The 15078-nt window shown below is 37.1% G+C and overlaps 1 protein-coding gene across 6 annotated transcripts in view; it reads left to right on the forward strand.

Annotated features, from left to right (window-relative positions):
* Postn (periostin, osteoblast specific factor) overlaps window positions 1-15078 on the forward strand; it is a 31775-nt gene that overhangs the window by 14356 nt on the left and 2341 nt on the right. The window contains exons 11-22 of one of the 6 annotated variants that reach the window (NM_001368678.1): window positions 83-231; window positions 1396-1532; window positions 2415-2545; window positions 3068-3198; window positions 3289-3391; window positions 3543-3610; window positions 3939-3984; window positions 6790-6870; window positions 9766-9855; window positions 10862-10951; window positions 11586-11663; window positions 12049-12132. In NM_001368678.1, the coding sequence (NP_001355607.1) occupies window positions 83-231; window positions 1396-1532; window positions 2415-2545; window positions 3068-3198; window positions 3289-3391; window positions 3543-3610; window positions 3939-3984; window positions 6790-6870; window positions 9766-9855; window positions 10862-10951; window positions 11586-11663; window positions 12049-12132 (1188 nt within the window). The remainder of the gene's footprint in view (window positions 1-82; window positions 232-1395; window positions 1533-2414; window positions 2546-3067; window positions 3199-3288; window positions 3392-3542; window positions 3611-3938; window positions 3985-6789; window positions 6871-9765; window positions 9856-10861; window positions 10952-11585; window positions 11664-12048; window positions 12133-15078) is intronic. The other 5 variants (NM_001198765.1, NM_015784.3, NM_001313898.1 and 2 more) reach the window with 5 other exon arrangements.

Here is a 15078-nt window from a genome sequence, read left to right on the forward strand (position 1 = left end):
TAGCATTAGAGACATCCAAGTTTCTTCTCCTGCCATGCTCTCTGTAGGTGATAATATTCCTCCCTAATAAATTTATTCACAGATGACACTCTGAGCATGGACCAACGCCTTCTTAAGCTAATTCTGCAAAATCACATATTGAAAGTAAAAGTTGGCCTTAGCGACCTCTACAATGGACAGATACTGGAAACCATTGGAGGCAAACAACTCCGAGTCTTTGTGTATCGGACGGTAGGTGAATCAGACTCGAAACTAACATCCATCTACAGTGGTCTGAGAGTCACATGGCATATGCTGGTCAAAGAATTGTCACTAAGAATATTCCTCACACACATGCAAATGCAATTGTAAAATTAACTGTCCATATGATCAGAGATAAAGACATCTCAGCAGAAGGAACTTAGGAGAGAGTACCAATGTGCTGTGAATCGCAGATAACTAGCATTTGTCCCAGTTAACAAGAAACTATGTTCTGAAATACTCATTTAAATCCCAGAAGATTCCCCATAGCGTAAGCATTTGCCTCATAGAATACTTTGTATTTTATAGGACTGATTTTTTTAAAAATTAATTTTATTTGTAATTCATTTTTTTATACTCCATATTCCATTCCCCGCCCCTCCCCATCCATCCTCTGACTGTTCCACATACCCCACCCTGTCTCCACATGGATGCAGCTAAAAGGCTTCATGGGGAGGGAAGCATTGCCTAGAAATGGAAGTGGCAGGTGGTAGCTAGCTCTTTACTAAGGCTTCAGGATAGCAAGGCACACGTTTCAAATAATTCAGAAAGTGAGCTTCACTTCTAATTATATGTGTACATATATTAAATTATACATATATATATTAAACAACACATATATACACATTGAATTATACATATGAATACAGTGATATATGCATGTACTTTATTATTCTTTATATTAGACATCTGAAATCATTAAATTATACATGTGCACATATTAAATAAAGCATAGGCATACATCAAGTTTTTAAAAGTGGAATTAAATTAAGGATTAGACATATAATTGATTGGTCTTACAGTCAAGAAAATTTAATGAATGTTAATATTATATGACTCACTGAATTCTGGAATATTTATAGCTAATATTAGCATAAAGAGTAGCTAAACATGGAACAGGATGATGGGGAAAAAACAGAATTAGAATTCTATGCAAAGTCTGCAGTCTGCTGACAGAATGCAGAAGCCTGATGCATAACGTGGCTGGGCTGGAGGCAGGACCAGATGAGAAATGCACAGTCAAATGTTCAAGACATTACAAACAAGAGAGAAGAAACTGCCTTCTCTGGCCTAGTTACTCTAGTGACCTCCTGGAAGGGCTACCTCCCATCAAACACACAAAGGGGCATCATTGGTCTTTCCTCCCACTGCTAGGCTATCTGCATAGAAAACTCATGCATGGTGAGAGGAAGCAAGCAGGGAAGGAATGGTGCCATTCACATATTCCGAGAAATCATCCAACCAGCAGAGAAATCCCTGCACGACAAGCTGCGGCAAGACAAGCGCTTTAGGTAAGCCTACCACCTGTGCCTGTATTGCTCACTCCAATGATACACCCACAACACGACCCTGACACCCAAGACGAAAACATTCACAAGACAGTATCCGTAGATTGGGAATTACAGGCAATTAATGGCTGGTGAGGGAAGGAGAATCAGCCTTCTCCAGTGAAGAGCCCCCTAACGGGACATCTAACCCCATGCCAGCCCTAAACACACACGCATATATCAGCAACAGTAAATGGACTCATTAGGCTCTGTGTGTGTGTGTGTGTGTGTGTGTGTGTGTGTGTGTGTGTGTGTGACAGTAATTAAAGAACAGGAGGTCATGAATTTTAAGTGTGGGGACAGCAACACAGGAATAAATAGAGGGGAGATGGGGGATGGAAATGATATGAATACAGTACTCACTAATGTAATTCTAAATAAAAATTAAGTTGAAAATTAAAATTAAATTGAAAAATCATGCAAATATTTTAAAATTAACACGTTTCAATGATATTTGGTTTGTTCCTGGGGTATCATAGTATGATTTGGTGGGTAGAAAAAAAAATCTAATAATCTGATTTACTCCTTGAGATTTTTCTTATTCTTGTGTACATGGTAATAAAAAAAAGATTTTTCAATAAAATATGAAATGAAACAAGGGCTTTGTGTCACAGAAAATGTGACTTTGATGCTTTTATAAGAAAAGCGAAGGTGGAGAAATTCAAATTATATATTTCAGTCCTTTCCCCATTATAAATCTTTAACAGGGAAATTGCACCTACAAAAAATGTGTCAGTGATTTCTCGCTGTTTCAATAATATGTGGATTCCACCCTGCGCTGTACATGGTTAAGTGAATCTAAATCTAACTCTTATGTCAAACTAAATGCATATTCTCTGTGCTTAGCATCTTCCTCAGCCTCCTTGAAGCTGCAGATTTGAAAGATCTCCTGACACAGCCCGGAGATTGGACCTTGTTTGCACCAACCAATGATGCCTTCAAGGGAATGACTAGCGAAGAAAGGGAGCTTCTGATTGGTGAGTGACCATGAATGGCAGATTCTGATTGGTGAGGGGCAGTGAATGGCAGATTCTGATTGGTGAATGGCAGATTCTGATTGGTGAGTGACCGTGAATGGCAGATTCTGATTGGTGAGTGACCGTGAATGGCAGATTCTGATTGGTGAGGGACAGTGAATGGCAAAGTGGTTTCCTTAACTGACTTTGGTTTCCATTATCCTACGTGGGATGTGAGGAGAGCCATTCGTTAATATTATTCACAAATTGCTTACTGTCATACTAATTTATTGAAAAACATACAATTGTATGGTATAAAGGGGAACTGTTTTATTTTCAAGACTAATGGGCACAGTTTGAATTGATTGAAATGACTAATGTTTTGATAAGGCATTGGAATCGGTGAGAAAATGTTGACCTTGTGAAAAAAAAAAAAAAAACAGAAGAGGAAAAAGAGACAGTGTAATGTTTTATTCCTTAGATCTTGTATCAAAATGTCAGAGAAGCAACACATTATTAAATCAATATCTGTCTTTTCTGCAGGGGATAAAAATGCTCTCCAAAACATCATTCTTTATCACCTGACCCCAGGGGTTTATATTGGAAAGGGATTCGAACCCGGAGTCACTAATATCCTGAAGACCACACAGGGAAGCAAAATCTATCTGAAAGGAGTAAGTTGCTAGAAGGAGTTTATGAAGTGCTTATGATCATTAAATGGTCTACACACGGTTTCTCCTTACCATCACCCCTTATTTTGAAAGGTAAACGAAACGCTTCTAGTGAATGAGTTGAAGTCCAAAGAATCTGACATCATGACGACAAATGGTGTCATCCACGTCGTGGACAAACTCCTCTATCCAGCAGGTCTGTAAAGATTAAACACGCTGATAGACTGCTCAAAATGAGCTTGGGTTGTTTTGTGGGTTGTTGTTGTTGTTGTTGTTGTTGTTGTTGTTGTTGTTTTTCTTTAATCACCCATTTTCTTACCATACTCACTGAGTGTTTATCTCCGTAGATATTCCAGTTGGAAATGATCAGCTCTTGGAATTACTGAACAAACTGATAAAATACATCCAAATCAAGGTACAGAACGCTATCAGATTTTATTTCTAATATGTCAAGACTGTATTGTGGGGTTAATATAAAAGACTAGAAATTAGTGTAGTGGATTACTAGTATACCACTGGTATAATGTAGAAAATAGGAAAAATATAGGATATTATGTATATTTAACATTGGTTAATTACTTTATAATCTTAAAACTCTTAGTAATAGGCCTGATTGTTTTGATGGCACCTGATCTGACTTCATTTCTACTGAGTGACCTTAACTATTTTTATTTTAGTTAGAATTACAGTGTTCTTGGTGTGCAATACACTTTCTGTAACTAAACATAAACATTTATTTTCAGTTTGTTCGTGGCAGCACCTTCAAAGAAATCCCCATGACTGTCTATAGTAAGTATATGAACAGCTTGGGCTACAAATAGAGATGATATGCAAATAACTTCTCTTTGCATATACAAAGTCTGCTGATAATCTGGTATTTAGGATTCCAAATTCTCTGAAACTCATTATCCTTCAAACAGGGCCTGAGATCAGCAGAAGCCTTAAAGGCTTAGCCACACCCTCCGAGTCCACTGAACCGAGGGAAGTCAATTAAAAGGGCATAAAAAGGACAGGATACTAGAAGACACCCCAGAGCTTTCTGGAAATGTTAATGAGTGTACATAAACACAGCAGCACAGCAGAGGGCTGCCACTTATCCTGCCCTGGGCCTGAGCTGTGCATAGGAAGATGTGCAGAGGGTGCTAATTTTTCCCATTAATTAATTAATTAATTAATTAATTAACTTTACATCCCCATTGCAGCCCACCACCTCCCAGTCCAAGCCTCACATAGCCCCTCCCCTCGCCCTCCTCCTTCCCCTCTGAGAACCTGAGAGGTCCCTCCTGGGGAACCAGCCCTCTCTGGCACCTCAAGTCACTGCAGGACTAAGTACATTTCTCTCCTAATTCTTATGAGATGCTGGTTCAAAAAATTACCACATCCAAAACTGGGCAAAGGAACCTCAAATCTGCTAAGCAGTTATGTTTTAAGCCCCTACAGTACCAGATTATCAAGATCAAAGTTCAACTTCTTAACCATGGCAAGGACATTTCACTCTAATCATAAATGCTGCTGTCAACCATCAAATAGCTTCCTCATTGTGGTTTCTCGTTCCTACCTACCTCTCTACCCTGCTTCTTTTACTGTAGCTTTTAAAGCTGAAGTTCTTTTCATTTTGTTTTGGCTCTACTCCAAAACAGTCAAATATGGTGAAATGTTACTCCCCTTTATTCTAACTAGAAAATTATTCTACTCAGTATCATGAACATCCTTTTATCTATTATGAGCATTGTCCTTCAAAATTAATGCTGGTCATGAAAAGGAGAAAAGCCAATGTATGGAGCAAAACAAAATGTCTGCTTCTCTACTTGATATAACCTCTGCCATGGTGGTGCCAGACCCTGAGAGCTATCTAAGGGATTCCACTAGAATCATGATGATTTAGCATTTTCTAAATTCCAGCCATGGAAATATATATCTTATAATAAATACAAGAGTCCTCATGGCCTCCATCCATCAGATATAAATGACACCATCCTTCTCCCCTGTGCCATAAATCCTTAGGAAAGTAGTATTTATCCTTCTTAGTTTATCTACATCCATTCTATTACTGGCTGCACATGGCAACATGGCTTATAATGAACCAAAATACTATTATAGTATTTCATAAACTATGTCTACAAAATTATGTAAATCTAGTAACTTGCCAGCCCACTCAAAGGCCTTACGGAGCTATGGGATTTATATCCTTATGCTGGCTGTTTCAAATAGAGGTACAGGCCGAATAAAACAAAGATTCCATTTTCAGAATCATTTGTTAATTTGTCTCTATTATTTCTTCTGTTTTGTTGGTACTTATTTTTCTTGTCCCCTCAAAAATACCACACATTTTAAATTTTTATTGGGAGCACACTTTGTTATAAGTTGTCAAATGCAAAATGATTTTACATAGAGGACAAAGATCAGGAAATCTTTAGAGCTGTTCAAATGACTTAAGCCTTCACAAAAGCAAAACTGTCAATTATGACCCTCAAGTTCAAATTCCCTAGCACGTAAAACCTTAAAAGTGATTAATGTTTCCACTTGAACAACAGCAGCAGGTCTCTGTGTTGCTCCAGGGGCAGAGTCCTCTATGGCAGAACCACTTATGAGATCAAGAACTGAGCATGCAGATTTGACACATTTTAGAGCTTTATAGTCTGAGTTTTTCAAGAGATGATCTATGGTTGAAAGGTAGTCCCCATAAAAGAGGAGCCCACACCCATTCAAGAGGTTGACATGGCTTAGCATGTAAGAGCAGGGGCAGAGACTGGTAGAAATCCACAGTGTGCTACTGACTCTTTGTCACACGCATGACTGAAGTTGGCAACCCTTCTACTGGAATCACCTTTTAAGGCTTCTACTTAGGAGTGCAGAGGCCTAAGTAGAACTGGTGACCTGGCTCTTACATAAAAATAAAATAAAAACAACCAACAAACAAACAAGCATAAAACCATCCATCCAACCTAAATCCATGATAGCCTCACTTGGGAGATGATATACATTCATCATAAAACCTTTACATGGAAACCTACCTTAAAATTATCAAAACAAGGCTAAAAATTAAATGTTGACCAACTCACATCTGTTGCAAAAAGCTCATGACTTCCTGGCTGAAATTTATCCTCATCTCAAATTGTGAATTCATTTCCATATTCTCTTTTCTGTGCCAAATGCATGGGAGTATTCCATGGGTCTTTTTCTTCCCATATCCTCCTTTTAATTGAGAAATAAGCTGACAAAGCAATTTAAGATAGTATGAACTGCATGAGATTAATCATGTTTATTTGTCTTCTGTTGCTGTGCAGCCAGTGTTCTCAAGAAGCACAAAGGGAAGTCAGAGCCTTAGTGATGCAGTTGAGAGTGGTAGATTTCTAGATGGGATGTGGCATTTAGTTAGCATGTCTTCCCCTCGGGAACGTAGCCAAGTCACTGACCTGCAGGATTCAGCATCTGGATATGAGAAGACATTAATGTGCTGTGACTATTTCCTGTGACTGCCTGACCCTAGCACCAGAGCTGATAAATTAACGCCTGATAGAGACCAAAAAGGACAACTTTATCCGAGTTGTTTCTAGTTAAACTTCGTTCATGCTCCACTTTCTATGTTTTCAGCAACTAAAATTATAACCAAAGTCGTGGAACCAAAAATTAAAGTCATTCAAGGCAGTCTTCAGCCTATTATCAAAACGGAAGGTAAAGCCAACACTCTCCATGGTTCCTTACATTCTGGAAAAAACATATCATGTAATCAACTCATCTCTCTGAATATACCTACATTCTTTTTGAAACTAACATGCTAAACGTTTCTCTACAAATGGCATGCTTGTGTAATTGCAGATTGTGGAGTGCAATATTTTTTTTAGCAAAATAGATGGTGCATCCCTAATATTTTCAGTACATTTGCTTGTATTTATTTTGATCTAATTGAGGTTGTGTCAACACTGGTACCCAGATAATCACTTAAAAATTAATCATGAATATTTTTGCTGTAGATTCCTTCAGAAAATATACTTTCTGTAGCTTTATTTCCACCCTTTCATCACCATCGCACATTCACTTTATACCACTGAAAGAACATTGCTTAAAACTACACAGGCATCCTTTCCAATGAGAATTCTAAAAGGGTATAGAAGGTGTACACTCATGAAAGCTTTAAAAATTACAATTAACAAATCCTTTAAAACATTAGATTACGAAAGCAGAAAATAGTGTTATTTAGTAGGTCAAACTCTGGATCCTACATCTCATCTCTGAACATACTTTATATACCTCTCATGTTTCAAATGTCAATGTGTTTCTATACTTACTATATTAACTGATGTCAACCTTGAGCAACAGTGTCCACTTTCATGCTTGTTGCAGTGATAATTTGCCACAGCGAACACATCTGCTGTCATCTTTCTTCCATGAGAATGATGCAAACAGTCTTTCTTTTTTGTGTCTATATTTTTTTAAATTCATGTTACATCCCAATTGCAGCTCAGTCTTTCAAAAGAGGAACAGATTATGCTTTATTGAATCTTAGGAACTCTGTTGTTCTAATTGTCCTTGTATTTGGGTTTCTTTGTGCTTGTTTTTCATTCTGTGGCATGAGATGCCAACTCAAAATACATGTGTCTCTTCCCTTAGGCAACCCTGACTTAAACTCGTTGAAAACATAAAGTTGATTCTCTGACTGGCTAGCTATGGGTGTCATTCATTCTTGAGTCTACAGTTGAGTCATCCTTTAGAATCTGTGCTTAGCTTAAAAAAAAAGAATTTCAATTATTCCATTGCTTTTTATTTATTGATGAGTAAAAAAAATTGGGGTTTTAAGTAGAAATTAAATCTAAAGTGTTTTGATGGCAATATATATTTGATTGTTAGTGAAAATTATCAACCAAATTTAGGCAAAAATATTGGATGTTTTTTAAATCATAGTCAATAAAATTTGCTATAACTGATACACAGCTTCTAAAACTAAAGTCATCCGCAGGTGCCATTGTCCCATTTCCAAACACTTTTCTCCTTCCATTCAACTTCTTCACTCAACTCATGTGTCCTCCCAGTCTTTGTCAACAGGGGTATGTGTGTCCCTCTTCAGTTGGGAGCATCCTTGAGCATCAGTCTACCTGGGGTTCTCCCTCATAATTATCTAGAGGGTGATAGGGTCATCTCATCTGCAAATATTCTTCATTGTAGGACCATAAAACAACATTTCTATGTTGCAGCATCTCAAAGCAGAGAAATGTCCATCCCCAGAGTCCACCCATGGCTCTCATCCTCTCTCAGCATTTGAACTCTATGGGTTCAATGATGCTTTTTGGGTTCTTACTAAATGTGTCAGAGTCCAAGACATAATTTTATGATTTTTTTTGTCAAAAAGACACTAAATCAAAATTCAGAATTAAGAACAAGTCATCTAAAACTTAACAAATGAAATATCTATTTCATATATATGTATATAAAACATCTAGTAAAAATTTCTTCTTTTGTAGTATTTGATAATAGGTGCTTCCAGAATTTCAACTTGGCTTTTGTAAAGAAAAAAAAATGCCTCAGTCACAGTGCTAACTCATTTCCTTGTCTTGAGTCACTGGGCATACTTCCTTTTGAGGGTTATCACATGTTAAAACCTATTCATACCTTTATGCTAACCATTCCTACTGGACTCACGTAGAAAACACTACGGCCTGAAATACTTACAGGTTAAAAGAACCTTACTATATAGCAATAATGTCTTACATTATTCATCATTTATTACCTAGTTCTGGGTAATGGTGTACTTTGATGATTTCTCAATAAACAAATCAATCCTCTCAAGATGAGTAATTATAACTCCATTCAGCTATTGAGAAGTACAAGTTAAATGTACTGAACTGAATAATTCTCACTGCTCCATAAAATATTCCTGATCAACTAATGTAGCAGTAAGCTTTCTAACATTCAAACTGATTTTCTCTGGGAATAAAATCACTTTGCAAGTCAAACTCAACCCCCTGTGCTTTTGAAGGATGTGTAACTGTTAGTGATGCTGGTCCTTACATCCTTCTCCTAGTCCAGGTAAGTACACAAGTCAGTTTTCCTCTAAGGCCTAAAGCATAGCATCTTCAAGGTAAGTAGAGTAGATTTCTTTATGTCCAGTGCTATACTCATTGATAATGTAAGATCAGGAATGATAAAAAGCATTAAATAAAATATGTTAGCAAAGATTGGCGCGTGATGTCCTCTGGAAAAGTGTGATTTGAACCAGTTGCCACTTGAGCGTCTCCAATCTGTAAATGCTGATTCCCAGAGAAAGCCACATAATACATTCTCTGTAATCATACCTTATAGTCACTAACGAGGGATGACGGTGTGCATGCACGGCTTGCTCGTGCATCACTGTAAATGCTAAAGTGGGGGTGGGGAAGCTGCAGCATACTGAATCCTTTGGTTCCCCAAATATTGTCTAACCTAAAAACAACAGGAAATGTTTAAAACTGGTTTCATAAAACCTGAAACACTGAAGTCTGAATAACAAGAAACGTGGAAATAAATTTACTCTTTGGGAAAGTTTAAGGGATTGCTTCAATGCACTAATCTGTCTCCTCTAAAATAATATCTCAGGACCTGCAATGACGAAGATCCAAATTGAAGGTGATCCCGACTTCAGGCTGATTAAAGAAGGCGAAACGGTGACAGAAGTGATCCACGGAGGTACTTTATGCCTTCTGCTTTTTCTTATGCTGGGGCAGCATCCCCGGAACGTTTTAAAGTAGTTTTGATTTAGAATTTTTCAACAGCGAATTTTATCTTGATCTAAACTTTACACAAGTTGAGAAATTTGTTTTACTAGGTATGAGTTCTTGCTAGCTAATCAGGAATATAGTGTAGCTCGTTTTTAAGTGTGTTCAATAATAAAGGATTAAGCTCCTGGATCACTTCTTATTAATATGCAAAAATGGCAGTCATGAAGTATAAGGATCACAATAATGTCAACACACAAAGACATATTGTTCTCAGAAGAGAAGGGGTTGATGGTTTTTTTGTAAGACTCTGGTAATAAGGGCTGGTGAGATGGGTTAGTAGGGAAAGATATCTTCTTCCGAGCCTATGTTAGATCCTTGGGTCCCAAATGGTGAAAGGAATTAAGTTGTCTCGTGACCTCCACAGGTACACCATAGCTTACACACACAAACACACACGCACACACACACACAGAATCACATAATACATACACACACTCACATAATATACACACATACAGACACTTGCACACACATTCACATATGTACACATATACATACATATATACATGCACACATATGAACACACGTACATACACACACAAACATGCATATATTCATGCACATGCACACAAACAGACACACACATACACACACACACACACACACACGCCCTAAGTAAAATGAAATTGCAATAAACCTTTTAGAGACTGTCCTAATAAACCAGCACTGGGTTTTCTAGGAAGGTTTCCTTTCCAATGACAGCTCAGCTTGCCAGTTAACCCTCCTGCTCACCTGAGACACAAGAGTTACTCAGACTGACCAGGATTTGCTCCTAGTCTGTTCCAACAATGGCTAGGGCTGTCTCTTAAACAAACGTGTTATGAGAAACACATCCTTGATTTAAATCTCCAGCTCTGGAGGTATAGACACTGTGAGAGGATAAGTCCCGTGTGGTATTCTTTCTCTTCTTTCAGAGCCAGTCATTAAAAAGTACACCAAAATCATAGATGGAGTTCCTGTTGAAATAACTGAAAAACAGACTCGGGAAGAACGAATCATTACAGGTAATTTTTAATTTTATATATGAGCTGTATCCAGATTATAAACACAAGTTATATTAACCCTAGGATGTGTGCATTACACAAATCTAGCCTTTGTCATGGTGACAATTGAAGCTTCTCCATTTCCCATTTTGTTTTTTGCAAACAAAAAGAAAAAAGAAAATGTACAAAATATGTTACCCCTCTCTTACTCTAAGACTTTTGGTAGACATGTCTGTAAACATGCATTTTTACTCTGTGTACACATACATGCTTTATGATATTCTGCCTTTCTTTTACAGCTTCCCAAGTTACTGAATACTAAAAGAAACTTCCTTTGGGGTTCTATTCATGCTACAGTCTGTACATCTACATAGCATCGTGTATATGAGTCTCTCTAAAACAGCTGACAAATTTAGTAAACTTTGTGTGAGACTTACATCGATGATTTAACCTAAAATTCTAAATTCAATATTCTATATACTTTATTTAAAGAAGCCCACAAATACAGCCTGTGCCTCATATTTTGCAATAAGCTTTTCTGGAGCACAGCCTTGGCCATCATTGGTATCGTGCCTGCAGCTACACTCACTCAGAGGAGCTGAATGGTCGCAGCACAGACGTGTGCCCACACAGCCTAAAACCCTCTTTCCTTTAGGTCCTGAGATAAAATATACCAGGATTTCCACAGGAGGTGGAGAAACAGGAGAGACCTTGCAGAAATTCTTGCAAAAAGGTCAGTATGTCTAGAGAAGCAAGAGTGTGGCACTGAGCCACCTGTCCCCTATCTCACATCAGCTTGAAGACTGAGAACATGTCTTATACCACCTTGCTCCAGGATTCATATTCCACACCAGCATAAGGGGTCATTCAAAAATAGAGATGATGCCAGATATGGTACCCACGCAGATGGTTTGCTGGTATAGCAATGGCAGCCATCTTACATTGCCTGTATAATGATTAACTGCTGATGAAAACACTGTACCAGACACCAACACTAAAAACTTAGGAGTTGTTGAGAAGTGTCTGGAATTCCCTACTGAGCAGGTGGCAGCATGCATTGTGTCAAATTCCTTTTTATTGTGTGACCCAATTTCTGCTGTGAACATGTGTCCTCTCAGAGGTCTCCAAGGTCACAAAGTTCATTGAAGGTGGCGATGGTCACTTATTTGAAGATGAGGAGATTAAAAGACTGCTTCAGGGAGGTTAGTAAACATCGAAAACTAACCCCCTTAACAGGCGCTGGAAGAGAGCTTCAGCTTTTTAAAGACTGGACATGTAGGCTGGTCCTTTCATTCGATTAAAAAGACAGCGCCGTCTGCTGTCTTCGGCAAATTGACTCGTGTGTGTAAGTGGTCAGTCCAGAAAGTCATTAAATCTTAAACCTGCTTAAACAGTCTTTAAAAAGTTTTATGATGTAAAACCTGGAAGCAGTGAATACTTTTTTTTGCCTTGACTCAGAAAACGAAACAGATATTTTGACTATATGAAAAAGTAATGATTTTGCTACCTGGCAGACAAGTTTAAATTTGAAAATGCTTTTCATGTTTCTAAAAAATCGTATTCACTGTCCCCATAACAAAGACAGGCATGTTTGGGAGTTTGTAAGTGCGTAGTTAAGCATTAAAAAGTGCTTTTAGCAACTTGCATTTCCAAAGCTACATTCTTACAAGTGAATATGTATTCCTTCTTACTGTTTGAGGGACAATCTATACTCAGGATTACAAAATCTTTAGCATATAAAATTAATCTTTGAGGTATGGAATGTCCTCTGTCTGTGGCATTAAATTGACTTACTTTCAAAAGGAAAAAAAGGATTCAAAATATACAAACTCTCAGTGATAGTTATTCAAAAATAGGAAATGTTTTAAAAATCATTGGGACCATTGACAGCTAAATAAACGCATATTTAGTTCAATTTACTAACAACAAAACATCAGACTAAAAATTATTCAGAGTACAAGCAAATAGATATCTACAACAAATCTGTTCTTTCCAGTATGTTATGGATCAAGAAAGACAGTTGAAATCTGATGTTTACCTAAAATCCAGTTCGGATGGCTTTTGGTTGATAATTTAAAAAGTTGTATAACTATGTCTAAGAAAATATAATTTCTCTTCCATCTTAAATCTTGTATATTTCTGGATTGGTGAAATAATTCTTCATTCAAACAACAGTGTATTTTTAAGTATACATTCACATATATCTAGAAAGTATTAGACTTCCTTTCAGACTGCAGGAAGCCTGTGGTATATCCTTAGCCATGATGAAACCAATGGCTTCTTGACGATGCAGCAAAGGACCCACTAAGTGCCTCCCTGCTATAAAACCATAGCAGACCTTAAAGGAAGAGTGAACACATTGAGGAATTTAATTTGAATCCTTTGTTTTTCTTTATAACCCTTGCCATAGTCAGCAGCTTTGTGGAATGGCTGTGCTTTCTAGAGAATTTATTAGAGCTTGTCCCTATTTATATTGTTTCTCCTTGTAGGATTAAATAATGGGTAAGTATGTTTGTCCCCTTTAATTAGTAAGACTCTGAAAGTCTTCTTTGAAACTGAACTTAAATATTAAAAAAAACTTATTCCCCTTCCCAGGATATATGTCCATTTAAAAAATGGTGTTTTCTCTTTAATTAATGGGGTTATTTTAATTTCTGTTGTTCTCAGTTTCTTTACTTCTATGGATATGACCTGTCTATAGATCTATGGGGAATGGGTTCCAAGAGTGCCAATTTAGAAGGTTTAGCAAACTATTTTTAAGGATTTTTCTTTTCTTAAAAAGGAGGATGTGGGCCTGGAGAGATGGATCTGAGCTTAAGAACACTCATTGCTCTCTCAGGGTAACAGGCTCTGTTTCTCAGCTTCCACAGAGCAGCCTGGACTGCCTTTAACTCCAGTTCCAGGGGCTCTGGCATCCTTTTCTGGTCTCCACAGGTACTACATACAAATGATGCATATAAACTCACACCCATGCACACACATACATACACATAATAAATAGAGGAGGCCTTTAAAAGATGTACTATAGTAACTAGTGTGTGCGATGTAGTTTCTAGCATCTGGGCCTGAGCTAGATAAGTTACCTTTCTCTTTCTAGCTCTCTAAATGTTTCTTCTCCCACATCCACTGGAGAGTCACTTCCTAACACTTTCATGTTGAGATATCTGAGAGCCAGGAAAGTAAACTCGGGCTCTGAGTTTTACTAGAATTTCATTCTGAGATGTTTCTGAACCTCATTGAACATTTCTAATTTGGATGCTGCCATAGCAGAGTAATAATAATTGGTAAAAATAAAAAAATAAAAAAAAACACCTCATTGTCAGACTCTACCAAATTTTTGTAAGGATATCTGAAAGCAGTTGTCCATTTGAAAAGGGAATCTAGAAGATTCTTTTTGAACCTGATATCAACTTTTCAATCAAATATAATTTAATAAACTTACTATAAACCATACCCTTATTCAATATTTAAGGTTACATCATCTATTTCATTGTGATGATACTTTATAAACCATTATTTTATTATCAAATAAACTTTTAGTTAAGGAAAATGTTTATTTGATATGCTTTAACTTAGATGTTCTAATTCAATGGCATTTTCCTCTTATTAGCCAATCTCAAAGGGGTTTCTGTGGTTCTGTGTCTAACCATAGTGCTAACATATTATGACAAATAGTTGCACGCCTTATGGAGAATTCACATGTTGGAAATGTATTAAGACTGGGACAAAGCTCATAAATTATTTAAAATATAGTGGGGTTTTTTTCCATTTGCTTTCTTTTGTACATCTTGCACTAAGTCTAGTGCAAGCATTTTTCAAATGTACAAAATTGAAAAAAAACCAATAAAGAAAAATGGTTTTATTGTTAAATATTGATGATACACACAAACCAAGTAAAGTTTTAAAGGAAAGTAAAATGGAGGCAATCCAAAAAAATGAAACTACCATAGGAACCAATCAGTCTTTAATCCCAGTTACCCTCAAAATGAAGGTAAAGTGTGATCTTAGGCTTACTAGGTAGTCACGACAGGAGTTAGATTAAAACGATTAGAGAATTGTTTTCTAACTATAAAAACACAAACCATATGAACACTTTGAAAAATGGAGAACACTGGGGCTGGAGAGATGGCTTGATGGTTAAAAGCACT

This window comes from Mus musculus, chromosome 3 (assembly GCF_000001635.26).
Source record: "Mus musculus strain C57BL/6J chromosome 3, GRCm38.p6 C57BL/6J".
In the NCBI taxonomy this organism is placed as follows: Eukaryota; Metazoa; Chordata; class Mammalia; order Rodentia; family Muridae; genus Mus; species Mus musculus.